General features: G+C 45.6%; 1 protein-coding gene across 8 annotated transcripts in view; it reads left to right on the top strand.

The window, feature by feature from the left end:
* Positions 1 to 27,196, top strand: part of CENPT (centromere protein T) — an 822,208-nt gene that overhangs the window by 655,926 nt on the left and 139,086 nt on the right. For all 8 annotated transcript variants that reach the window (XM_033941803.1, XM_033941802.1, XM_033941796.1 and 5 more), the window contains one exon: positions 5,396 to 5,563. In XM_033941803.1, the coding sequence (XP_033797694.1) occupies positions 5,396 to 5,563 (168 nt within the window). The remainder of the gene's footprint in view (positions 1 to 5,395; positions 5,564 to 27,196) is intronic.

The following is a 27,196-nucleotide window of genomic DNA, read 5'->3' as shown; positions in this document are numbered from 1 at the left end:
CAGTGAGGCACCAAAAGTGCTCCACTATGGCTGGCGGCCTAAATGCTTTTACAGTGGGCATAGACCCACCTGTTGGCCTGCTCAGGGGCACATGTAGTGGGGGTAGACAATGTGCAAGCGGATTTTTTCAGACAGGAGCGCAAAAGCTCGTGCCTGCCTTGTGTGCTGCTCTGCCGCAAGAGACGGGGAGGCAGCCGACAAGTGAGAGAGAGGCAGGATCAGGAGCATGGAAAGCTCCTGCCAATACAGTGCTGGATCACCAGAATTTTTTTTAAAAAGGTACCGGGGGTGGGGCTGCCTACCACTAGACCTACCCTGTCCTAGCCTACCACTAGACCACCAGAGGGGGGAATAAGGTACAGGGCAGGGCGGTGGGACAGGGTACACATATGGTTCGATTTTTTTTTTTTTTTCTTGGATTTTCCTCCTCTACATTTAGGTGCATTTTTTGGTCAGGTGTGTCTTATAGAACGAAAAATACAGTACACCTTAGTTTGGTCAATTACATTGGTTACTAATTTCTGCTAGGATAACGTATTAGCTCTGTGTATTGTTTTTTTAATATTTTACATGGCCTAGCTCCTCCTTATGTGCTGGTTTTAGTGTCCTTAATGATTTTACAATGTTTACAATTTCCATCACCTAAATCAATTAAGCTGTTCCATCAACTTAGTGCTTATTTTAGTTATCATGCTCCGACTATTTGAAATAAACTTTCTCTCACTGTTAGATCAGACACTAATTATCTAGTTTTTAGTAAGCTTTTTAAAACAGTTTTATTTGAGAAATTTTTGAACAGATTGTTTTTATTATTTTTTTCAATATTGCTTTTTTAACTGGGTTTGTTTCTGGTCATCTGCTTTATTGTAATCCTCCTGGAACTCATAAGAGCTATGGCAAAACATAAAAAGCTCTGTAATGTAATGCTTTAGAAGGAAATATTAGGTACTTACCTTGATAATCTTCCTTCTAGTAAATAGGCACATATTTCTGGAAGCCTGCCCTGTCAGACGTTCATTAGTCTGCTTGCTGTCTCAGACATGTCCATATTACACCTTGTTTCTTTCCTCTGTCCAGTACAGTCAAGGATAGGGGGAACTAGTACTATAGTGAAGAAACCATGGAGTATCTTTCAGAACTCCAAGACTATTGGTGTAGGTTGTTCTCAGGTAGGTGGCTTGTTCATTACACCATGTTATAGGGTTAAATATTTAGATGTTTAATGACTACCTATATATATAAAATCATATATATATATGTTTCAGCATAACTCTGAAACGCATGGACAGATTTCAACCAAACTTGGTATACATATAACTTACTATCTGGGGAAAAATACTGTGGGGATGAGAAGGGGGTGACGTAAAAATTATCAAAAACAACTGATTTTAGTGTCTGCCCCATAGTTTTCAGCCTCGATGAGATGAATACTCAGCATAACTCTGAAACCCATGGAGAGATTTCAACCAAACTTGGTACACGTATGACTTAATATCTGGAGGAAAATACTGTGAGGGTGGAAAGGGGGGTGACATTTAAAAATTATCAAAAATGACAGATTTTATAATAATAATAACTTTATTTTTGTATACCGCAATACCACAAAACAGTTCAGAGCGGTTTACAGGTTAAGAGACTGTACATTTACAGCGAAGTTACAGAATATCAGAAAACAGTTCAGAGCAATTTACAAGAAGATGATAACTGTACATATGCAATGAAGGTACAGAGAATTAGTTATCAAGTGTATGGTATAAACCAGTGGCAATTACAAAAATGATCCAATAACTGTTGCAAGGGGGGTGCAGAAAGGGGAAAGGAAAAACAACCGGGGAAGAAGGGTAGGGAGGGAGGCGAGGTTGGGAATTATTAGTTTGGTTGGGAGGGCGGGGGTTAGAGGAATTTATCAAAGAGGTATGATTTGAGAGATTTCCTGAAGGATAGATAAGTTGGGGCAAGAGAGATGAGGGTGGACAAGCAGTCATTCCATTTGCCAGCTTGGAAAGAGAGGGTTTTGTCAAAGAATCTTTTGTAGATGCATCCTTTTGGGGAGGGGTAGGCAAACAGGTGGGCATTGCGTGTACGGTTAGAGCCTGGGAAGGCAAAGTGGCGTGACAGGTATATCGGGGCTGAGCCAGTTAGGGTTTTGAAGCAGAGGCAGGCGAATTTGAAGATGACCCTTGCTTCAAATGGTAGCCAATGAAGTTTTCTATAGAAAGGGCTGATATGGTCTGACTTTTTGAGCCCATAGATGAGGCGGACGGCGGTGTTCTGGATGAATCTTAGTCGTTTAATGGTTTTCTTGTAGGAGCCTAGGTATATGATGTTGCAGTAATCCAGGGAGTTTAGGATTAGGGATTGGACCAGCAAACTGAAGGTGGGGAAATCAAAGTAATGTTTGATGGAGTGGAGTTTCCAAAGAGTGGAAAAGCATTTTTTGACCTGGGCATTAGTGTGACCTTCCAAAGTGAGGCATCGGTCCAAGATGACTCCGAGGATTTTTATAGTAGAGTTGATTGGATATGTTAAACCATTGAGTTGCAGGGTGGTGGACGTTAGTTTGTGGTTGGGACTTGCAAGGAAGAACTTGGTTTTTTCTGGGTTTAGTTTCAGTTTGAAGCGTGTGGTCCAGTTTTCTACCATGGTGAGGACAGTTGAGATGTATTGTTCTGTCTCATGTGACAGTGAGGTGATGGGTATGATGATTGTAATGTCATCTGCGTAAATATAGGATTTCAGGTTACGGTTTGATAACGTGTCCCAGTGATGCCATGTAGATATTGAATAGTGACGGGGATAGGGGGGAGCCTTGGGGAACTCCGCAGGGGTTGCTCCAGGTATGGGAGAAGGTTCTGTCGTTATGGACTTGGTAGGTTCGGTTTTTTAGGAAGCCTGTGAGCCAGGTTAGTACTTGTCCGGAAATGCCAATGGAGTCGAGGCAACTAATCAGAATGTCATGGTCTACTAGGTCGAAGGCACTGCTGAGGTCAAACTGGAGTAACAGTGCGCTGTTTCCCAGTGAGAATAGTTGGAGGAGGTGATTGGTTAGTGAGGCTAACCAATAGTTTTCGGGCTCACTGAGATGAATACTGACACTCCTAATGCCGTTTAAGTCCAAGTACAGCCCCATAGAGAAGGACATTCATGTGGGGGGGTGGGACATGAGGGATCTGGGGGGGAGGAGGGACATATGGGGGATGGGTCATTTTGGGATAAATAAATATCTGGGCAATGCCAGGTAATCTGCTAGTTTCATATTATATATTACAGTACGATATGAGCAGAACAGACTTGTTTTTCAGGGAGAGTCCCCATGCCCCTCCCTGTTATGTTTTCTCCTCTAGGGCTAATCATCTCCTTTGATATGAACTGATATATTACAGAACAGTATATGGGGAGAAAAGACCTCAGAGACTTTAAGGGCTAGATTCACTAAGCAAACCAATTGTGTATCGATTGGGTTGCGACCCGATTTCCCTCCGTCCCGATTCACTAACCTCTGTCCTGATCATTTACAGCTCCGATCCGATCCTCTCATGCAAATTAGTACAACCCCATGCAAATTAGCCAAGCGATTGATTCACTAACAATTGCTTGGCTATTTTGAATTGAGTTTTACTATTGATAAACCTGACTGCTGCAGACCTCGGTTTTTTTACAGGTCTGTCTTTTTTATTCATTTTTTTTCCATGGCACAGATATTTTGCATGTGTTACGCAAAATATCTGTCCCATAAAAAAAAATTAATAAAAGACAGGCAGGCCTGTCAAAAAAATGTGCCCCCCCCACACACAAACACGGCCTCCCCCCCAAATAAAAAAGAAGGAGGGATGCGGACTCCCTCCTGCCATCGGCGCTTCACTAAAAAAAACATTCCTGATGCCCCCCCCCCCCATCATGCACGAATATGGCAGGAGGGATGCCAACTGCCTTCTGCCGTTGCAAACCCCCACTGCCATTGGCTGGACCCAGCCAGGCCCACCCGCACTCCCCGTACCTTTCAAGTTGGGAGCAGGAGGGGTGCTCAGTCCCTCCTGCTCCGTAGGGCTCCTCCGTTAGAATGCAGGCAGGTGTATCACATGATACACTGGGGCGGGGCCTAACGCCCACATTCGCACAGAGGAGCCCTAAGGAGCAGAAGAGATTGAAAACCCCTGCTGCTTCCAACTTTTTCAGGTACGGGGAGGGTTGAAGGAGCAGGAGTCCTGGGAGGGGGAGCTGGGGTCCTAGGTCGGTGTCAGGAGGGAATAGGCATCCCTCCTGCCATGATTTTTCAGGGGTGGGGGGGAGGTATTTGCCAGCAGGAGGCAGTCGGCAACCCTCCTGCCGTTTTGTGGGTTTTTTTGGGTGGGGAAGCTGGTCAATGGCAGGAGGGAGTGGGCATCCTTCCTGCCTTTTTCTTCAGGGGGTTCGGGGGTATATTTGTCGGGGAGGGGGCTTTTTTCATTTTTTTTTTAAGTAGCCATGCAAAATATCTGGCCCATTTTTAAAAAATGAAAAAGAAAAAAAGCCGCTGACAGTGACAGGAGGCTGCTTCTCCTGTCACTACTCTCAGGGCTGCCCCAACTCAATTGCTCACTGAGCGATTGAGTCAAGGAGTTTGCATGCAAATCATTTGCATGCAACAAAGATAGTGAATAAATCGCTGTTTCAGAATCGGCCAGTAATTGGCCAACAGCGATTGAATCATTAATTTTTAGTGAATCTGGGCCTAAATGTCTGAACTTATCTCTTTATAGTTCTAGACTGGAACAGGTCAAATCTCAATTATTGGACTGGAAAAACTCCCTTAATGTATATTTAACTTTTTATTTCTTAACCACAATAGTTTTCTTTATAGAATAAGCGCCATCATTTAATTGAAAAGACACTTATGTTCTTCGGTGGGTGTTATTACTCTTAGGCACCATCACTGTTTTTTTAAAACCAACGGGGGCCTCTGTTTCACCACCCTCTTGAGGCTTTGTCAGGGGTTCAGTGCTGTGAGCCTTTAAACATGAAAAGTGATGAGAAAAGCTTCAAAATGAATTTAAATTTAACAAATTAAACACTGATTTTTTTTTTTTAACCCAACATGAAACATTACTTTTAGTATGGCATTTATTTTAGAAAATGGCGCCGTGAATGGCAGATGCCAGCAGCTTTTTAAGCCAATTACTGATGATCACGTTATCAATTAAATCTACCAGTCGGATTCTATTTTGTTCATGAATAATGTAAGGAGTGAGTCATTTCAAACTGTCCTGATAATATGTTTAGTAGAACCTAAAATTTGCTGTGATATCATGACCTAATTCTCAAATAAGCATGTTGGACACTTTAGTCATATTGTTATTCTACAAAGACTGAAGTTTAAGTACATTATCATGACTTTGTACCTTCTGGTATATCCTAGATTTCCCAAGAAGCCTCCATTTGCCAAACATGCTCCAATGAGAACAAACAGGGTACTCTCACAAATGAAGAAGGAACCGGCACTGCCTAGCAGATTAGTTAAGCAGATATTTGCCCACTATGCAAAAATGTCAGTAGCAAAAGATTCTTTCAAGATTGTGGAGAAGTGGTAAGTTTCTATTTAAAGTTTTTGATCTGGCAATAATAATAATAGCAGTTTATATACCGCAGGACTGTGAAGTTCTGTGCGGTTTACAATGATTAAAAAAGAATGGTACAATTGAGTAAAACTTAAATAGTTGGAGATTAGTGACTAATAGTATATGAGAGCAGTAGTTGTGGGAGAGATTGTGCGGATCAGCTACCTAGGTAATTCAAGAACAAATATGTTTTTAGGCGTTTCCTAAATTCACCATAGTTGTTGGTATGCCTAAGTAATTTTTCCAGGTCTTTGCCCCATAATGCTGCTTGATAAGAGAGAAGTAGTGCTGGATACAGTGCTGCTGGACTTTCAGCCAGTGTCATAGCCATAGGGGGCCTTCGGGGCCTCAGCCCCCCCCCCCCCCTTGTTTTGGACTTAAGCCCCCTCCAAAACTACAGCACCTGTTCAATGACCAGCAGGAATGCCAAAACCTTGCAATTGAAGAGATATGTTGCCAGAGCTGCCCCCTCCCCCTCATACTGCTTTAGGAATGATATCACCTGCATTGTGCTTCCACCCATCAACATTGGCATTTCCCTAGCTTTCTCAGTTTGTGCATGAACTGAAATTGGTGGCTAAAGACATGCTACTTCCATGCTATTGAAGCAGTATGAGGAAGAGGGGGCAGCTCTGGCAGTGAATCTCTTCTGCTGGCAGTGCTTCAGCATCCCTGTCAACAAAAGTATTATTTTTAACTCAGTGGAGGGGAGTGGAAATCCCTTTCCTCCCCCTCCTCCCACCCCAAAAAAAATGTGGACTGCTGTCTGCACCCCTGCTTTCAGTATTTTTGTGTGCTGGTAAAAACCTACTTTTGTTTATAGTTCATACATAGAGAAAATGAAACAGAACTCATAATATTCTTGTTGAATTATTATATACAGTTTGTCATTATCTAATAGCAATTCTATTTTCATCATAAGCTTTCAAAAGTCAGCAGAGGTAGCTTATACTGTACGAATGAAAGCTACCACTAAAGTACATGCTCCTCAATTTCTCTTTCTCATTCTGTATTGTAGGCATGATTTCTTTCTGTTAACGTCCCTTCTGGATTCAGTACGCTAGGTGTTCAATCTCTTCCTGCAATCCAGGAGTTGCAGAAATCCAAACACTTTTCTGAGCACGTGCTCCTCCCACCTCAGAGAGAGAGTTAGAGCTCCCTTATAGTATTCAATTTTTGCAAGCAATCCATGCAGAACTCTTTTGGACTTCCTTTCTATCGACGGTGGTTTCTGCTCTCCATGTCACCCAGAAGGTTTGTTTGCCTGCATTTCATTCCAGAGGCTCGGAGTGCAAGGATCAAATTTTACTCAAGTTTGGACGCAAGAGAGTCTTGTTCCATTTTTGGAGAGGACTAATGATTTTTGGATATCTGATCTCCTCTTTGTCCTTACTGCCCACCTCAGCATAGTCAACCAGCGTGTATGACCTTGATCGCCTGATGAATTTGTTGCAGCTTTATGGGCGGAGTCTTGCGCATATTCTCCAAATGAAATTTGCAGGACGGCTCCTTGGTCCTTTCTTCCTACCTTTACCCATTTTGGGTTTTTTCGGTTGGATGTGGCAGCTCTCTCTGATGCTCCTTTTGGGTCCACGGTGTTGAGTCCAGGCTCTTCTGTCCCTCCAAAAGGGACGTAAAAGAAAGGAAGATTAGGTCTTCACCTTCAATAATCTACTTTCTGTTAGTTCCTGGAGGATTCAGTATGGCCACCGTTTCAGTTGTTCTGCATCACTTGCTTTCTTTGGCCTCGGTTATTCTCCTTACAGCAGGAGTGTCCAACTTTTGGCTTCCCTGGGCCGCATTGGCCGAAAAAAATTTTCTGGGCCGCACAAACACTAACACTAATGTATGAGCATAAAAAAGGTTGAGCAGGTCCCAAATTTGCAATCACTAATATAGAAGATATACATATCTAATAATAAACCTTCATTAAAGGGACACTGTGGAGAGGAACCCAAAAAAGCAGTAATATTTACCCTGACTGAGTGATCCTCCACGTACACCGCTGACAGTGGGAGCAGCCACAGGCTTCTGCATTCCCATTCTGATGAGCAGGGATGCACGGGGATGCTGAATCAGCTGTCAGCAGCGCACGTGGAGGCTCGTTTAATCATGGTAAATATTACTGCTTTTTTGGGCCTCCCACTTTGAGCTTAGGCTCCTTCAAAATGAATATCTCCCCTGCTGTAGCTAGTAGGGATCCCCAAGCCTCAACAACTGACAGCCACCTCCTCCCCCTCCAACTTCCCAAGTTCTGCAGCTGGCAGCAATATTGCAGAGCTGCTGCCTTCCCTCCCTGCCCCCCCTTGGCTTTCATGCATGCATGAAAGCAGGGGCAGCTTGAAGATATTGCCATTGGCTGCAAAGCTTGGAGATTTTGAGTTACCGGACTGGAGGAAGACGTCTTCAGTTGGCAGGGCTTGTAATACCCCACTATCTCAAGTGGGGAGAAGGGAGAGTGGGAAGGGGATAGGGCAGAACAGGGCAGATGATGGAAGTGGGAATAAAGGGGCAGGGCAGATGATGGAAGTGGGGAGAAAGGAGAGAGAGAAGGGGGCAGGGCAGAGGATGGATAGTGGGAAGGGAGGGGCAGGGCAGATGATGGAAGTGGGGAGAAGGGAGACAGAAGGGAGCAGGGCAGATAAGTGGGGAGAAGGGGGAAGATGATGGAAGTGGGGAAAACTTGTGCCGTCAGCATCAGGCACATGTGGGAAAGCAGCAGAAGAAGTGAGGTGAGGGGGCCTTACCTCCTCACCACTGCTGCTGCTTTCCCACATGCTCCTGATGCTGACGGCACAAGTTCTCCCCACTTCCATCATCTGCTCCCTTCTCTCTTCCTCCACTTCAGGCAATTCACTGAGGGGGCAGGATAACGCAATGGAATTGCCTGGGGTGGAGAAAGAGAAGGGGCAGATGATGGAAGTGTGGAGAAGGGGGCAGATGATGGAAGTGGGGAGAAGAGAGAGAGAGAAGGGGGCAGATGATGGAATTGGGGATTGGAGAAGGGGACAGATGATGGAAGTGGAGAGAAGGGAGAGAGAGAGAAGGGACAGATGATGGAAGCGTGGAGAAAGAGAGAAGGGGCAGATAATAAAAGTGTTGATAACTTGTGCCATCAGGGTCAGGTGCATATGGGAAAGCAGCAGCAGCGTTGAAGAGGTGAAGTGCCCTCACCTCCTCGCCACTGTTGCTGCTTTCTCACATACTGGATGGGGGGGGGGGAAGAAGATAGAGTTAGTGAGATAATGGAGGGGTGAAGGAAAGGGGTGGCAAGCTGTGAGTAGACACAATGAAAAGAGGGAAACTGAGGGCTGAAGAGTAAGAAAGAATTTAATTTAGACAGAGGCAGAAAATAGAGAAAGAAGACTAGAGAAGGAAAGGAAAGGGGAGAGAGAGATGCCAAAGAATGGGGAAGAAGACAGAGATATCAGATCTGAGTGTAGGAAATGAAAAGATGCTAAAAACCAGAGAAGATGGAGAATTGAGAGGTAGCTGAACATTGAAAAAGAAGGGTGAGAAAGGAAGGCAAAATTTGAGTGGGAAATGGGGGAGCTAGGGACTGAGAGAAGATGGAGAATTGAGAGGTAGCTGAACATTTAAAAAGAAGGGTGCTGCTTTCCCATATGCACCTGACCCTGACGGCACAAGATGTCCCCACTTCGATTATCTGCCCCTTTTCTCTTCCTTCTCCCACTTCCATCAGCTGCCTCCTTCTCCCACTTCCATCATTTGTCCCTTCTCTCTCTTCACCCCAGGCAATTCCATCGCATTATCCTGCCCCCTCAATGAATTGTCTGTGGTGGAGGGAGAGAGAGAAGGGGCAGATGATGGAAGTGGGGAGAACTTGTGCCGACAGCGTCAGGATGTTGTGGGAAAGCAGCTGCAGTGGTGAGGAGGAGTTAAGGCCCCCTCACCTCACTTCTTCTGCTGCTTTCCCACATGTGCCTGACGCTGACGGCACAAGTTTTCCCTACTTCCATCATCTGCCCTGCTCCCTTCTGTCTCCCTTCTCCGCACTTCCTTCATCTGCCCTGCCCCTTTATTCCCACTTCCATCATCTGCCCTGACCCTCTCTTCCCACTGTCCATCCTCTGCCATGCCTCCTTCTCTCTCTCCTTTCTCCCCACTTCCATCATCTGCCCTGCCCCTTTATTCCCACTTCCATCATCTGCCCTGCTTTGCCCTGTCCCCTTCAGTCTTTCTCTTCTCCCCACTTCCATCATCTGCCCTCTCTGCTCTACCCCCTCTCTCCCTTCTCCCCATGTCTATCATCTGCCCCTTCTCCCTATTTCCATCATCTGCCCTGCCTCTTTCTTCCCACTTCCATCATCTGCCCTGCCTCCTTCTGTCTTTCCCTTCTCCCCACTTCCATCATCTGCCACCTTCTCTCTCTCCACCCCAGGTAATTCCATTGCATTATCCTACCCCCTCAGTGAATTGCCTGGGGTGGAGGGAGAGAGAGAAGGGGCAGATGATAGAAGTGGGGAGAACTTGTGCCATCAGGAGCATGTGGGAAAGCAGCAGCAGTAGTGAGGAGGTGAGGGCCTCTCACCTCACTTCAGCTGCTGCTTTCCCACATGTGCCTGACCCTGACGGCACTAGTTCTTCCCACTTCCATCATCTGCCCTGTCCTCTCCTGTCTCCCTTCTCCCCACTTCATCATCTGCCCTGCCCCTTTCTTCCCACTTCCATCATCTGCTCTGCCCTGCCCTCCTATCTCTCTCTTCTCCCAACTTCCATCATCTGTCCCCTTCTCCCCAATTCCATCATCTGCCCTGCCCCGCCCCATTCTTACCACTTCCATCATCTGTCCTGCTCTGCCCTGCCCTGCCCCCTTCTCTGTCTCCCTTCTCCCCATTTCCATCATCTGCCCCCTTCTCTATCTCCACCCCAGGCAATTCCATTGCGTTATCCTGCCCCCCTCAGTGAATTGCCTGGGGTGGAGGGAGAGAGAGAAGGGGCAGATGATGGCAGTGGGGAGAACTTGTGCCGTCAGGAGCATGTGGGAAAGCAGCAGCAGTGGTTAGGAGGTGAGGGCCTCTCACCTCAGTTCTGCTGCTGCTTTCCCACATACACCTGACCCTGACAGCACAAGTTCTTCCCACTTCCATCATCTGCCCTGCCCCCTCCTGTCTCCCTTCTCCCCACTTTATCATCTGCCCTTCCCCCTTATCTCTTTCCTTTCTCCCCACTTCTGTTATTTGCCCTGCCCCTTTCTTCCCACTTCCAACATCTGCTCTGCCCCCTTTTCTCTCTCTCTTCTCCCCAATTCCATCTCCTGTCCCCTTCTCCCCACTTCCATCATCTGCCCTGCCCCATTCTTCCCACTTCCATCATCTGTCCTGCTGTGCCCTGACTCCTTTTCTGTCTCCCTTCTCCCCATTTCCATCATCTGCCCCTTTTCCTCACTTCCATCATCTGCCCTGCCCCATTCTTCCCACTTTCATCATCTGCCCTGCCCCCTCCTGTCTCCCTTCTCCCCACTTCTATCATCTGCCCTGCCCCTTTCTTCCCACTTCCATCATCTGCTCTGCCCCGCCCCCTTTTCGCTCTCTCTTCTCCCCAATTCCATCATCTGTCCCCTTCTCCCCACTTCCATCATCTGCCCTGCCCCATTCTTCCCACTTCCATCATCTGTCTTGCTCTGCCCTGCCCCCTTCTTTGTTTCCCTTCTCCCCATTTCTATCATCTGCCCCCTTCTCCTCACTTCCATCATCTGCCCTGCCCCTTTCTTCCCACTTTTATCATCTGGACTGCTGCCTCCTCTCTCTCCTTTCTCCCCACTTCTATCATCTGCCCGTCTGCCCCCTTCTCTTTCTCCCTACACCCCAAGCCCATCTCGCCACTCATCTTTCGTTCAGAATTTTTTTTTTTTTTTAAATGGCGATGCCCCCCCAGCATCAATCAGCAATGCGGCCCCCTCCCATCGACGGACCGATCTGCAACGGACCTCCCCCCAACAGAAAGTAAAATTAGCAAGCAATGCGGGTAAGATCGGCAGTGGCAACTGTAATTTTGCAAGTGGTGCTCAGCTCAGAGCTTCCCCTCTGATCCAGCTTCCTATTTCCGCCTGGGCGCGTCAGAGGGAAGCTTTGGCCAAGCAGCGCCGTATGCAAAATTACAGCTGCTGTTGCCAATCTTACCCACGTTGCTTGCTGATATTACTTTCTGTCGATGGGGGGGGGCTCTGGGTTGCCGATCGGTCCGCATTTCCGATCGATGCTGGGGGAGACCCGTCACCGTTTAAAAAAAAAAAATTTGCGTTGATACCCTCCTTCATTGGGCCCCCTTGACCATTTCAGGCCCTAGGCACGTGCCTACTGGGCCTACCCTTTAATCCAGCCCTGTCTCTGAATATGTATATTACAGAAGGCTGCATCATATGAATGCTCGTTGCGCACAGCAGGTTAGTTCTGCAATGTTCTTCGATGTTTTTCAGTGTTGCCTTTGTGCTTGTTATTGCTTGTTTTCATGTTTTACAGAACAGACCAGTTCACAAATTGATTATGTTGCTGGGTAGCTTCCCAAATACCTCCTACCTGGTCGTGGATTTGTTCAGGTATGTTGCTTGGCTTTGTGACTGAACTACAGGGGGCTCTAACTCTCTCTGAGGTGGGAGGAGCATGTGCTCAGAAAAGTGTTTGGATTTCTGCAACTCCTGGATTGCAGGAAGGGATTAAACACCTAGCATACTGAATCCTCCAGGGACCAACAGAAAAAAGATTATTATTATTTAAAAACTTATATATACCGCATATTAACTATGTGGTTTACAAATTACATACAAATCAACTTAGTCTCATCAAGGATGGAGCATGGTACAGTTGCTTTGGCAACTGTGCCTATTTTAAATTTGTAAAACTATTTTTCTTATTGCTATTCCTTGACATTACACAACCGTGGAAACTAGGAAATCTATGTGGCATCTTCAACTTGTATTAGAACTATTGTGAAGAGTGTCAATTCTGTTGATCTTTAAAACTGCAAGAAAGTCATTCTTCCTTTCACCCATATCCCAGTGTAGTCCTCCTGAATAATAATGCAGTGAGGTAACAGGTTCTACATGGCAGAGGTTGTCTTCTTTGTCATCTGAGTAGGCTACTTGATAGCCTGCTGACTGGTTCCTTTACAACCCACCTGAGTAGAAATTTATACACCCAATGTGCTGCATCAGCAGCTAAAATAGAATCAGCAGCTAAAATAGAATCTTAAGTACTTAGTATTCCTGCTGTCCACCTTTCCCAAACCTTTAGGTTCTATGGACATCACTAAGGTATTTCTAGTTTTATCTGTCTCTGAGGACTACAGAACCTCCAACTATTAAAATTTTAGGGGTACATTTGTAATCCGCCTTGAACTGCAAGGTATAGGCGGAATAGAAGTCCCTAATGTAATATAATGTAATGTAACATTTAGATAAAAATTTGTCAATGAGAGCTCAGACCAATGCTTTCATTTGGAAAAGTTTCTTTATGCTCTGGAACCTGCGAGCAATTAGATCCTATTTTGACACTACATCATTTAGACTACTAGTGCAATCATTAGTTATCCCAGGACAAGCAGGCAGCATATTCTCAACATATGGGTGACGTCATCAACAGAGCCCTGATGCGGACAGCTTCACAAGCAGACTTGCTTGAAGAACTTTTAGAAAGTTTGTGACTGCCGCACCGCACATGAGTGAATGCCTTCCCGCTCGAGGTAGGACGCGCGTATCCTCAGTTCTAAGTTTTCTGCTGAGCAGAGAAGTCCTCGTTTCAAGACTCTGCATGAGAGTTCTAAACTCGTGCCTTCTCTCACTGTGGCTCATGTAATTTCTTTACAGGGTCGCTGTGTTATTTGCACGTTTGATTTTTATTTTTTTTAAAGTTTTGTTTGTTTTTTTTGATTGTGTCACAGCGGGGCCTACTCCGCGGCCTCAGCCTGCGGTCTTCGATTTCGCCGCAGCCTTGTTTCATTCCATGTCACGGCCGGTCACAAGGTTCAAGAAGTGTAGCCAGTGTCAACACACGATCTCCATCACTGACCCACACAAGTGGTGTGTACAGTAGGACCTGATCATCGTCCGGAGTCATATGACTGCTGTGCTACACTTCAAAATCAAGCCCTTAAACGTCATCGAGTCCAGATTGAAAAAATATTCGGGGGAATGGATCGGCATCTACCTAAGGCAGTGGTTCCCAAACCTGTCCTGGGGGACCCCCAGCCAGCCAGGTTTTCAAGATATCCCTAATGAATATGTATGAGAGAGATTTGCATATAATGAAAGTGACAGATATGCAAATCTCTCTCATGCATATTCATTAGGGATATCTTGAAAACCTGACTGGCTGAGGGTCCCCCAGGACAGGTTTGGGAACCACTGACCTAAGGCCTTGACCCCTATTCTGGCCTTGTCCTCGACTCCAGCACAGTCTTCTACGAGGCAAAAACCTTTAACCGCGACCTCGCTCAGACCTTCCTCAATGGGAAAGTCTTCGGGATAATCAGCTAAATTTTTTCCTGAGGCACTGTTATCCTCACTGTCTCCCTCAGGTAAGATAGCTAAGCCAACCCCTCTGGACATGCCACCCTTAGAACTGGTGGGTCCGAGGCTACCCAGGAAACATGTCTCAAAATCGAGGCAACACTCTTCCTCAAGGTCGTCTTCCTCGAGGTCCATAGCCACACCAATTGTACCAGATCCAGTGGTCTTGGTGCCGGCTTTGCAGAATATGTTGTAAACTATTCTGCATCAGTAGTTTGGTAACATGCTTGCCAAATTAACTCCTGCCTTGACTCTGCTTCCTATAGTCCAGCCTGAGCATTCAGCAGTATTACAAGGAGTCGAGTCCTTGAGAGTGCCTCGAGCTCAATCTATACACTCTTTGCAAGGAGTTGAGTCCCTGAGAGTGCCTCGAGATTATTCTACACTCTAAACAAGGAGTCGAGTCCTTAAAAGTACCTCAAGATACCTTTACACAAGGAGCTGAGTCCTTTTCAATGTCTCAACGTCAATCTCCAACTTCCAGTCTACCTCTTCACATAAGGCGTTGCCTTTTCGAGACACAGGACGAGGACTCCTTGACATTTATCTTCAAGGCTGGATCCGACTCAATCACGGGACCAGTGGGGTACTAATGGGGGGGGGGGAGGTCCGCCCCAGGTGCAAGCCCTGAGGGGGTGCTCCCAGTCCGGTTCCCCCCCCATGCATCCGGTTCAGCCCCCGACGTCTCGCGTCTGGATTCCTCCCCCCTCGGCCTCCCCGCACCATTTACCTAAAGCAGCCTGCAACAAGATCGCGATGCCAGCGATTTTTGCGCTGCTTCGGCTCTGTTTCCTCCGCCGCGGTCCCGTCCCTCCTCTGATGTCACCCAATTGGGCAGGAAAATCGAATCGATAAACTAATTCAATAGGCTGAATCGAAAATTTTTTTCCTGAATCTGGCAGCACTAGTTTGTGATACTGTTGTAGATTGTAGGACCTGGGATTGGGGAGAGATGGCATCCTCAGTACTTTATAATGCAAGTGAAACGAGGATTTGGTCAGACTTTTGAAGGGTCTGCAGAAGAAAAATATTGTATAGGCCGGGGACATGAGACAGCAGGAAATGGGAACTTTTCTTCCTTCTATTTTTGTGAATGGAAAGGCTGAGGATGTCAGAGTTCAGTTAAAATATGTGCTTTATAAGAAAATATAATAATGTGTTTTATAAAATTTATAAGCATTGCTGGCCTACCCGGTGAGATGTTCCTAGTGGTGGTGGCAGCGTGTCAGAGTGTTGAGAGGAAGAGGTGGTCTGGGAAATTCTGCTGACCCATTTCCACCCCCCAGTTAGTCCACTCCACTCAACTGGTTCACACACTGAGTGGGTCTTTGGATGTTGTGCCTGGGTAGTTGTTATGGGATCTCTTCCAGTAGTTTGTCAGTATCTCCTTGTGGTTGAAGGAAGGAAACTTTGTTAACCTTAGCATTGACCTTCAGAATATGTTTGTAACAGCGCTGCTTGTGTGGCATTAGGCCATGTAGTGATCGAAAGAAAAAAAACAGACCTTTGCACATTTTTGCACTATATGGTGGATGTATGAGGAGATTCACATTTCCTGCACAGCTAAGTCCGTGTGAATTTACCTTGTGCTGTATTTGACATCTAGAAAGGTCTCTGTTTGGAAGGAAAGATCTAAACTTAAAAATGAAGTGGCCAGAAGTTATGGTAAAAGCAGATAGTGTAGCTGGTTTTAAGAAAGATTTGGACAAATTCCTGGAGGAAAAGTCCATAGTTTGTTATTAAGACATGGGGGAAGTGTCTGCTTTCCCTGGATCGGTAGCATGGAATGTTGCTACTCTTTGGATTTTGACCAGGTATTAGTGACCTGGATTGGCTACCATGAGAATGGGCTACTGGGCATGATGGACCGTTGGTCTGACCGAGTTAGGCTATTCTTATGTTATGTTCTCATCTGTAGGGGCCTTTGTTTTCATTTCTTATTTTAATGTAATGTATTTTTTTTCTGGGAACTTATCAGTGTTTTTTATAATGGGAACAAAAATGGAAGAGAATTAATGTGTGTGGAATGGGGGGGTAACTAATTTCTTCAGCTAAATAATTCAGTCCACCTCAACCAGACATAGGAGAACTCGCATACCATTCACACACCCTCCAACCAAAAACGTCAAAAGAAAAAAACTGTTCAACAACCTCCTAGTCATTCGAGCTGCAACACTCAACCCCCAACTCTACAACCAATTGACATCGACCACAGACTGCAAAACCTTCAAAAAGAAATAAAAACCCTTCTATTCAAAAAACACATAAAACCGAACTAACACAATCAGAACTGTCCCAAGCATCACCTGCAACTACTCCATATGTACTTCTGATGTCATAACAATTCAGACATAATTTATGTTATGTTATGTTTGGAATAATGGTTAGTGTCTTAGACTTTAGGACCTGGGATTGGAGAGAAATGGCATCCTCAGTACTTTATAATGCAAGTGAAACGAGGATTTGGTCAGACTTTTGAAGGGTCTGCAGAAGAAAAATATTGTATAGGCCAGGGACATGAGACAGCAGGAAATGGGAACTTTTCTTCCTTCTATTTTTGTGAATGGAAAGGCTGTGGATGTCAGAGAGTTCAGTTAAAATATGTGCTTTATAAGAAAATATAAAAATGTGTTTTATAAAGTTTATAAGCATTGCTGGCCTACCCAGTGAGGTGTTCCTAATGGTGGTGGTGGCGGCAGCATGTCAATGTGTTGAGAGGAAGTTCTGGGAAATTCTGCTGAGCAAACTTAGGGCCCATTTCCACCCCCCAGTTAGTCCACTCCACTCAACAGGTTCACAAACTGAGTGGGTCTTTGGGTGTTGTGCCTAGGTAGTTGTTTTGGGATCTCTTCCAGTGGTTTGTCAGTATCTCCTTGTGGTCCAAGGAAGGAAACTTTGTTAACCTTAGCATTGACCTTCAGAATATGTTTGTAACAGCGCTGCTTGTAATGTAATGTAATGTAATATAAGAGGTTCAATAAAAAAATTTTCACTGCCTGTTTCTATTCTGACCATTTATTCCGTTTCATGGTCATTACAAAAAATATTTTTTTACATGGGGGGTGTCAAAAATGATGGGCCACATACCCTAGGTACGCCACTGCACAGGACTATGATTTGAGGCATCGTTTTCCACATCATTTGTCAAGACATTTATCGAGGCCCAGGTCTTCTTCTCGAGATAGGTCTCATTTATTGAGGCATCGAGACTCTTCAAGACCACCAACTCCTTTAGCAAGGAGATCTGTTGTAGAGCCTCACAATTCTCGTCAGTCGAGTTTTTCTCCTGCAAGGTTTTCTTCACATTCCAGAAAAGGGTCATCTTTGCCTATGGCCTCAGATCTCAGGTATCAATACTCCAGAGAGGCTTCACCTTCGTTCTCTGCTGTGAGAGGTACTTTGAGGGGTTCCCATTCACCTTCTCCTCAACGGGGTCAACTTGAAACTTGAAACTTGTCATACCTCTTCAGATCCGGTGTCCTTTACCACGTTTCTATGCCAAATGAGTAAAGATCTTAACATCACTTTGGAATCTAATTCAAAATACACTAAGGGGTATTTGGAAGAACTAGGTATGTCTCATCCTCCTAGGGAGTCTCTCAAATTACCCATGAATGGCATTCCTTCTCAAACTTTCAAAAGAAATCTTGATACACCATATTCCATTCCATTCCTGCTGTGCCAGCAAAGTTGGAATCTCAATAAAAGATTCTATTTTAGCTGCTGATGCAGCACATTGGGTGTATAAATTTCTACTCAGGTGGGTTGTAAAGGAACCAGTCAGCAGGCTATCAAGTAGCCTACTCAGATGACAAAGAAGACAACCTCTGCCATGTAGAACCTGTTACCTCACTGCATTGTAAATGATTTGAGAAGTCTCAATTATCCCATCAGTCTCTTCTCGTGGAGTCTTCTTTAAAAAGAACCAATCCTGCCAAAGTTTATGCCACCGTCCCTCCTGACCGAGAGGGCAGGACCATGGACAAGTTTTGTCGTCGGCTGTATCAAAATTCAATGATGACAAACCGAATTTTGAACTATAACAGTGTTCTCTCTAGCACCTTTTAGCCGGGTGCTCCACCCAGCTAATTTAAGTGAGCGCCCAGCTGTCAACTGTCGCAAATCCTGCTGCTGCCGCTGCTCAATATTGAAGAGCTGCCGAAAGTTCAGCTGCAAAAAGTTTACGCCTGACTTAAAAAAAAAAAACGGCAGCAAGCAACTTGAACCCATGCTCTGGGGTCCTAACAGTACCACCAGCCATGCCGGCTTCCCTTCTCTTCCCTCCAAAACCGGAAGTTACATCCCGACATCGACGGCAACGCAGGCCCGGGCTCCCCCGGCATTAGCGCTCCCCTGTGGGTCCCCCCCCCCACTGCCGGAAGTAACAAATTGCCTCCAACTGGAATGGAGCTAGCTACCCCGCTGCCGCAACTTCCTTTGCCGCGGTGGGTGTGGGTGACCTCAAAGCCAAAGCAGAGTGGAGGAGAAGGAAGCGGATTGGGTTTCTGAGAGGCTGAAGCGGCGGGGGCTGTGCCTGATAGCTATCTCTCACCACGGCTTGCATCTCATTCGCGTATCTGTGTTTGGGGCTCCTCGGCAAATCTTCTATTGTCCAGTCCCAACTTTGCCGTTGACCTCGCGCGAGTCCGACAAAGGAGGGCACAAGCCTACAAAGTGTCTCGCGGAGCCTTGCATGATGCTGTATGCGCCTATAAATGGACCTCTGTCTATGTGCCTTGAAACTTTAGTTTACTGTTGTGATTTGGAGGGGAGGGGGGTTTAATAAGAGACAGGGTCAGCCTGGAGCAAGCAGTCGTGGTTCTGTGCAGCAGAGGAATTGGGGGAGGGGGCATAGATAGCAGCCATGGGAGAGGACAGAGAAAGCAGCCACAGCAGAGGAAACAGGACCGGCCAGAGGAAACAGCCGGCAGGCAGAGAGCTGCAATCCTGCGCAGCTTTTCATATAATTAATACTGGCTAGCAGAGATGGCAATGGGGTGAGGAAAGGACAAAGAACAGCTGCATGCTGATTGGGAGCTTGGGGAAGAGAAACTAGATAGACAGGAGTAAAGGAGGGCAGAAAGAGAAACAGGAGCAAGAGGGTCAGGAAGAGATAGGAGCAAAGGAGGGCAGGGAAACAGGAGCAGTTCCCTCAGGGCAGGAAAAGACATAGACCTAGTGGCATAGCCATGGGTTGGCCCAGGCCCACCCAGCAGCCAAACATCTCTGATCTAGCTGGACGGGATCCCCAGGCCCTGCTAGCTAAAAACTCTAAAAACCTCTCCCTCCTGCATATTTTTTTTAAAGTTCAGACTTCACCAGCAGCAAGCAGCATGACCGATACTGTTTGAACTAGCCCCACAGCTTTCCTTCAGACACAACTTCCTATCTGCATAGATTGTCAGAAACATTGTATTGGTCACACTGGTTGCTGCCAATGACGATATGAATCCTAAAAGGTACACGGTCACGGTGGCAACAGAGGAGTTGAGAGACCAGATCACCCAGTTGGGAGAGGAAGAGACTAGATTGCCTGTGGGGTGGGATTCTTATGCCCACCAACTTGGATTTCTGGCTACCCAAAATTGGGTGTCGGAGAGAGGGTGGAAGAGAGATGGGGAAGATGCTAGGTGGGGTAAAGAGAGAGAGAAATGGGGAGAAGGGGAAAATTCTGCATTTGGATAGTTGGACAGGGAAAGGGAAAATGCACATGGAAGGAAGGGAGAAAGGCTGCATTTACAGGGGGAGGAGAGAGAGGGAACAAGAAGAGGGAGATGTACTGCACATGAAGGAAAGGGAAGAAGAAAAGGTAAACAGATTTGAGAAGGAGGCAGAAAAATTGAAGACAGCTGAAGGTGAAAGATCCATTCCCACCTTTTTATCTGTCTGTTTGGCACTGAACAAGAAATGAGGTGAGAAAAAAAAAAGCAGATGGGAAGGAGGCCTGGGGGAAGAGAGATGCCAAGATCATGGGAGGGAGGGAGGGAAAGATAGGAGATACCAGGCCATGGAGAGGGAGGCAAAGATGGAAGAGAGATGCCAGGACATGGGGGGAGGGAAGGGGATAGAGATGCCAAAGCATGGGGATGAGTGGGAAGAAAGGAAGGAAAGGAGAAGAGAGAGATGCCGGAGTACAGGGGAGGGGGTGAAGCTGAAATGAATCATGTACAAAGGAGAGAAAGGGTACAGGATATACAGTTTATTGAAGGGACATAGAAAGAGGGAAGATGCCATATGGAAGAGAGAGAGGGTGAACAGTGGATGGAAGGGGTAGAGAGAGAGAGAGGGCAGAGGCTGGGTGGAAGGGGCAAAGAGAGAGGGCAGATGTTGCATGGAAGGGAGAGAGGACAAACGCTGAATAGAAAGAAGAGAGCGAAGAGAAGATGATTAAAGCAGAAACGACAAAAGGTAGAAAAAAATTTTTTTGTCGCTTTACTTAGAATCAAGTAGTATTGTAACTGTATTGATAAAAGTTTATAAATAGGAAATGGAAATAAGGCAGTTTTTTCTGGACAGGATACCATAACAGCAGTATACTGTACTCTTTAAAATAAACATTTGGCCTCTGAAACCTAATTAAAAAATGGATTAGTTCAATAAAATGGTATTTTCTTATTTCTCATTATTTGTTTTATTTATATTTGTTAATTTGTAAAGTGGTGATTGTTATGAATCACCTTTTTCAAATTTACATCTACTGTCTTTAGATTTTGCACAGTATTAGGGGACATGTGTCACTGTTTCTGTGGTGTTGCATTGTATATAGAGTCTGGTTTCTTGGCAGTTCAGTTTTTTTGGTCTACATATTTCTATTTTTAGTTGTGATTATTCCATATTGGGCAAGTGTGTATGAAAAGGACATGGTTTTCTTTTAGCATTGACTGTACAGGATCAATTGACTGTGCAGGATCTGGCTAGATTTACAATGTGTTTGTTGGTATTCTAGTGCTCACTGCAGTGTTTAAGATGCTGCCTTTTCCTAGGTGCATCCTTGTTGTGTGACTCATGGATTATTACTAAAAATAACTTTTTTTATATTGAGGAGGAGGTTGTTAAAAAGTGATCAGTACTGGCTGTCATATATATACTAGGTACGCCACTAGATTTAATGACCCTATTCTAACCACCAGATTTCCGCATCCCACCCCACCCAGTTACTTTTTCATGCCATCTGGCTGGAAAAAAATTCTGGGGAGAGACTGGCGGGGAAACTTCAAACCATTCTTCAGGTACGTGAAGGGGAAGCAACTGGCCAAGGAGGAAGTGGGACCATTGGATGATGGAGACAGGAAGGGAGTGTTAAAGGAGGAAAAAGAGATAGCAGACAGGTTAAACAAGTTCTTCTCTTCAGTATTCATGAGAGAGGACACATCCAATATTCCAGTACCTGAGGAGATCATAAATGGGGACCAGGATGAAAAGCTGGTCCAACTAGAGGTAAGCCAAGAGGATGTTCTCCGACAGATAGACAGACTGAAGAGCGACAAATCACCAGGTCCGGACGGCATCCACCCAAGGGTTCTAAAAGAACTGAGAAACGAAATAGCGGAAACACTTCACCAAATATGTAACCTATCCTTAAAAACTGGGGAGATCCCGGAGGACTGGAAAATAGCAAATGTCACACCCATCTTTAAGAAGGGATCAAGGGGTGACCTGGGAAATTACAGGCCGGTGAGCTTGACCTCGGTTCCGGGAAAGATGATGGAAGCACTGGTCAAGGATAGCATCTGCGAACACATATAAAACAATGGACAGCTGAAGGCGAGCTAGCACGGCTTCTGCAAGGGAAGGTCGTGCCTCACGAACTTACTGTACTTCTTTGAGGGAATAAACAGCCAGATGGATAAAGGGGAATCCATAGACATCATTTACCTTGACTTCCAAAAAGCCTTCGACAAGGTACCTCACGAACGGCTGCTTAAAAAGCTGTGGAACCACGGGGTACAAGGGGATGTCCACCGCTGGATCAAACACTGGCTGGCAGGCAGGAAACAGAGGGTTGGAGTAAAGGGCCATTACTCAGACTGGCAATGGGTTACGAGCGGAGTTCCACAGGGGTCGGTACTGGGACCGCTCCTGTTCAATATATTTATTAATGACCTGGAGGCGGGAACAAATTGTAAGGTTATTAAATTTGCGGATGACACCAAACTCTGCAGCAGGGTTAGAACCACAGAAGACTGCAAAGACCTGCAAAGGGACCTAACGAGGCTGGAAGAGTGGGCAAAAAAGTGGCAAATGAGCTTTAACATAGAGAAATGCAAGGTCATGCACGTAGGAAAAAAGAACCCGATGTTCAGCTATAAAATGGGGGGATCATTGCTAGGGGTAAGTAACCTTGAAAGAGACCTGGGGGTGGTGGTGGACACAACATTGAAAGCATCAGCACAGTGTGCGACAGCCTCAAAGAAAGCGAACAGAATGTTGGGTATCATTAAAAAGGGTATCACAACCAGGACGAAGGAATTCATCCTGCCGCTGTATCGTGCAATGGTGTGCCCACATCTGGAGTACTGTGTCCAGTACTGGTCGCCGTACCTCAAGAAGGACATGGCAGTACTTGAAGGAGTCCAGAGAAGAGCGACTAAACTGATAAAAGGTATGGAAAACTTTTCATACGCTGACAGGTTGGAAATGCTGGGGCTATTCTCCCTGGAGAAGCGGAGACTTAGAGGAGACATGATAGAAACCTTCAAAATCCTGAAGGGCATAGAGAAGGTAGACAGGGACAGATTCTTCAGACTGTGGGGAACTACAAGTACAAGGGGGCACTCGGAGAAATTGAAAGGTGACAGGTTTAGAACAAACGCTAGGAAGTTCTTTTTTACCCAGAGGGTGGTGGACACATGGAACGCACTTCTGGAGGATGTGATAAGCCAGAGAACACTACAGGGGTTCAAGGAAGGTTTAGATAGGTTCCTAAAGGATAGGGGGATTGAGGGGTACAGATAGAAGTAGAGGTAGGTTATAGGAATAGTCAGGGACCGCTTCACAGGCCATAGGCCTGATGGGTCGCCGCAGGAGCGGACCGCTGGGCGCGATGGACCTCTGGTCTGACCCAGTGGAGGCAACTTCTTATGTTCTTAACACTGTATAACTTTGTCTTCTCATCTTACCTGAAGCATTTGGTTAACGCCATGCCTGATTTTTTTCAAGTATCTTCCTCAACATTGACTTCCAGAGTTTCTACACATGCATCACACTTTGGTTAACTTCGCATGCATATGGTTCAAGCTGCATATGATGTGTTTGAAATGTCCTCTAGAGTCACTGCGTTCTTGGTGGTGATGCGCCGGCTGTCCTGGCTCCGCACTGTAGATATGGATCCGAATCTACAAGATCGACTGGCTAACATCCCATGCCAGGGCAATGAGTTGTTTAATAACTATATTGAGATAACTACAAAGCGCTTATCTGAACATGAGAAATCGTTTGCTTCCATAATCAGGCCAAAGCCTTCCACCGCTAAGGGCTATAGGCCTACTCCATCTTACCAGAGGCATTTTCCTCAAAAGTCAGCATCTTATTCAAGGCGTCTCCTAAGAAACAACAACGGCAGCGTAAACCTCAGACTCCTGCTGCACCCAAGGCCTCTCAGTCTTTTTGACCATCTAACACAGAGTATAACCTCAGTTGTTCTGCCTCTGTCCTCTCCTCTCCCCATTGGGGGTCGTCTCTATCATTTTTACCAACAATGGGAGCTCATTATATCCAACCTCTGGGTCCTCACTATCATCAGGGAAGGTTACTCTCTTCACTTCATCCAGGTTCCACCAGATCTTCCCCCAAGAGAGTATCCTTCCAATCCATCGCAAACTACCCTTCTTCTTCAGGAAGCTCAAGCTCTTCTTCGCCTCCATGCCTTCGAGGAAGTTCCCCTGGAACAGCAGAGCAGGGGGGTTTATTCCCGTTACTTCCTTGTCCCGAAGAAGACGGGAGATCTGCAACCTATTTTGGATCTCAGAGCTCTCAATAAATTTCTTGTCAGAGAAAAATTTTGGATGCTGGCTCTAGCATCCTTGTATCCCTTCTAGATCACAATGATTGATTATGTTCTCTGGATCTCAAAGAGGCTTACACTCACATCCCCATTCAATCAGCCTCTCGCCAGTTTCTCAGATTTCGGGTGGGAAATCATTATTTTCAATACAGAGTGCTACTCTTCAGCCTGGCATCATCTCCCAGAGTTTTCACCAAGTGCCTAGTAGTAGTAGTAGCAGCAGCTCTGCGCAACTATGGTCTTCACATTTTCTCATACCTGGACAATTGGCTCATCAAAGATTCCACATCTCAGGGTTATTGTAGCGACCCAATGGACTATTTGTTTCCTTCAAAGTTTGGGGTCCGAAATAACTTTACAAAATCCCAACTACAGCCCTGTCAGCCCCTGCAGTTCATTGGAGCTGTACTGGACACTCTGCGACTCAGAGCATTCCTTCCTCAACAACGTCAGGATGCTCTCATTCAACTTTGTCAAAACGTTTCATCCCTAACTTCACTCTCAGCGAGACACATGATGGTTCTGCTAGGTCACATGGCCTCTACAGTTCATGTGTCTCCTTTTGCCAGACTTCACCTCAGAATTCCTCAGTGGATCCTGGCATCTCAGTGGGCGCAAGCTTTCGACTCACTCTCTCAGCACATTACAGTGACTCCTTTGTTGAAACAGTCTCTGCACTGGTGGATGCTCTCTTCCAATCTCTCCAGAGGTTTACTATTTCAAATGCCCCCTCCCGAGGTTTACTGTTTCAAACATCTTGGAGGGCTCATCTCGATGGTCTCAGTACTCAAGGGCATTGGTCCAGCACAGATCATTGGTGTCACATCAATCTGTTGGAACTCAGAGCAATCTTCAGTGCTCTCGAAGCTTTTCAGCATCTTCACGATCAAGTAGTCCTCATTCGTACAGACAAACAAGTAGCCATGTACTACGTCAATAAGCAGGGAGGAACAGGATCTCTCCCTCTTTGCCAGGAAGCTCCTAAGGTTTGGAATTGGGCAGTTCTTCACAACACCTTTCTGAAAGCGGTCTACATTCAAGGAGAGAAAAACTGTCTGGCGGACAAATTGAGTCGTCTTCTGCAACCTCAAGAATGGACGCTCAATTCATCGCCTCTCCATCACATTTTTTCTCAGTGGGGAACTCCTCAAGTAGATCTCATTGCGTCTCCCCACAACAACAAACTGCTTCAGTTCTGCTCCAGGATATACTCTCCTCACCATCTGGAGGCAGATGCTTTTCTTCTGGAATGGACGAATCAGTTTCTGTATGCATTTCCTCCATTTCCTCATTCTCAGGACACTCGTCAAACTCAAACATGAACATACCACATGATTCTGATAACTCCTCGGTGGCCCAGATAACCTTGGTTCTCCCTTCTACTTCAACTCAGCAGCAGGGAGCCACTACTTCTACCAGTTTTTCCGTCTCTGCTTACACAGAGTCAGAGTTCTCTACTTCATCCCAACCTGCATCCTGTGGTTTCCAGATTTATGAAAGGACTTTTCAATATCAAGCCACCTCTCAAATCGCCTCCAGTGGTTTGGGATCTCTTGCTTAGTTGATGAAGCCTCCATTTGAACCAATGTCTTCAACTCATCTGAAATATCTTACTTGGAAAGTGGTTTTTCTCATTGCTCTCACGTTTCTTGCACAGTCAGTGAGCTACAAGCTTTAGTAGCGGACCCACTTTTCACATTATTTCATCATGACAAGGAGGTCCTCCATACTCATCCTAAATTCTTACCAAAAGTAGTTTCAGAATTTCATCTCAATCAATCTATTGTTCTTCCAGTGTTTTTTTCCAAAGCTTCATTCTCATCCTGGAGAAACAGCTCTTCATACTTTGGACTGTAAGCATGCTTTGGCTTTCTACTTGCAAAAGACTAAGCCACAGAGATCTTCTCCTCAACTTTTTGTCTCCTTTGATCCAAACAAGTTGGGACATCCAGTTTCTAAGCAAACTACATCCAACTGGTTGGCTGTTTGCATCTCTTTCTGCTATGCTCAGGCTGGACTGCATCTAGAGCAGGGGTGCCCACACTTTTTTGACTCGCGAGCTAATTTTAAAATGACCAAGTCAAAATGATCTACCAACAATAAAATTTTAAAAAAACACAACGCATAGAATTGTTAATTATCATTCCTATTCCAGGGTTTTTTCAATGAGGTCAAAGCAGATGACTCTATGCACTGTCACCTCAGTAACAACCATACAAAAATAGACAAATACCCACCCCCCTCCCTTTTTACTAAACCACAATAGCAGTTTTTAGCGCAGGATAGACTGGAGTCTTGGAAGCTCGAAATGCACTAGGGAGACAAAATTCCTGGAAGCTACACAGGATTGCTTCATGGAACAGCTTGTTAGAGAACCGACGAGAGGAAATGCCACTCTGGATCTAATCCTAAATGGGTTAAGGGGACCTGCAAAGGAAGTAGAAGTAGTGGGACCGTTGGGAAACAGCGATCATAATATGATCAAGTTCAAGGTTGAGGTAGGAGTGTCAAAAGGCAAGAGATCCATTGCGACAACTTTTAACTTCAGGAAAGGAAACTACGAAGCAATGAGGGAATTGGTAAGGAAGAAACTTAGGAACACTTCCAAAACATGGCTAATGGTAAATCATGCCTGGTCATTCTTCAGGGACATGGTGAGCGAGGCGCAAAATCTGTATATCCCCAGATTCAGGAAGGGGTGTAAAAAGAATCGAACAAAAGACCCGGCGTGGATAACCAAAACAGTGAAGGAAGCGATAGGCAATAAGAAAAAATCATTCAAGAAATGGAAAAAGGACAAAACTGAGGGGAACTGGAAAGAGCACAAGAAGCATCAAAAAGAATGTCACCGTGAGGTTCGGAAAGCCAAAAGAGAGTATGAAGAGAGGCTAGCCAGGGAAGCAAGAAATTTCAAACCATTCTTCAGATATGTTAAAGGGAAGCAGCCGGCTAGAGAGGAAGTGGGACCGCTGGACGACGGAGACAGGAAGGGAGTGGTGAAGGAGGAGAAGGTAGTGGCAGAAAGGCTTAACATGTTCTTCTCGTCTGTATTTACAAACGAAAACACGTCCA

This window comes from Geotrypetes seraphini, chromosome 4 (genome assembly GCF_902459505.1).
Source record: "Geotrypetes seraphini chromosome 4, aGeoSer1.1, whole genome shotgun sequence".
Lineage (NCBI taxonomy): Eukaryota > Metazoa > Chordata > Amphibia > Gymnophiona > Dermophiidae > Geotrypetes > Geotrypetes seraphini.
The sequence above is the reverse complement of the archived record's forward strand: the minus strand, read 5'-3'. Positions and strand labels throughout refer to the sequence as shown.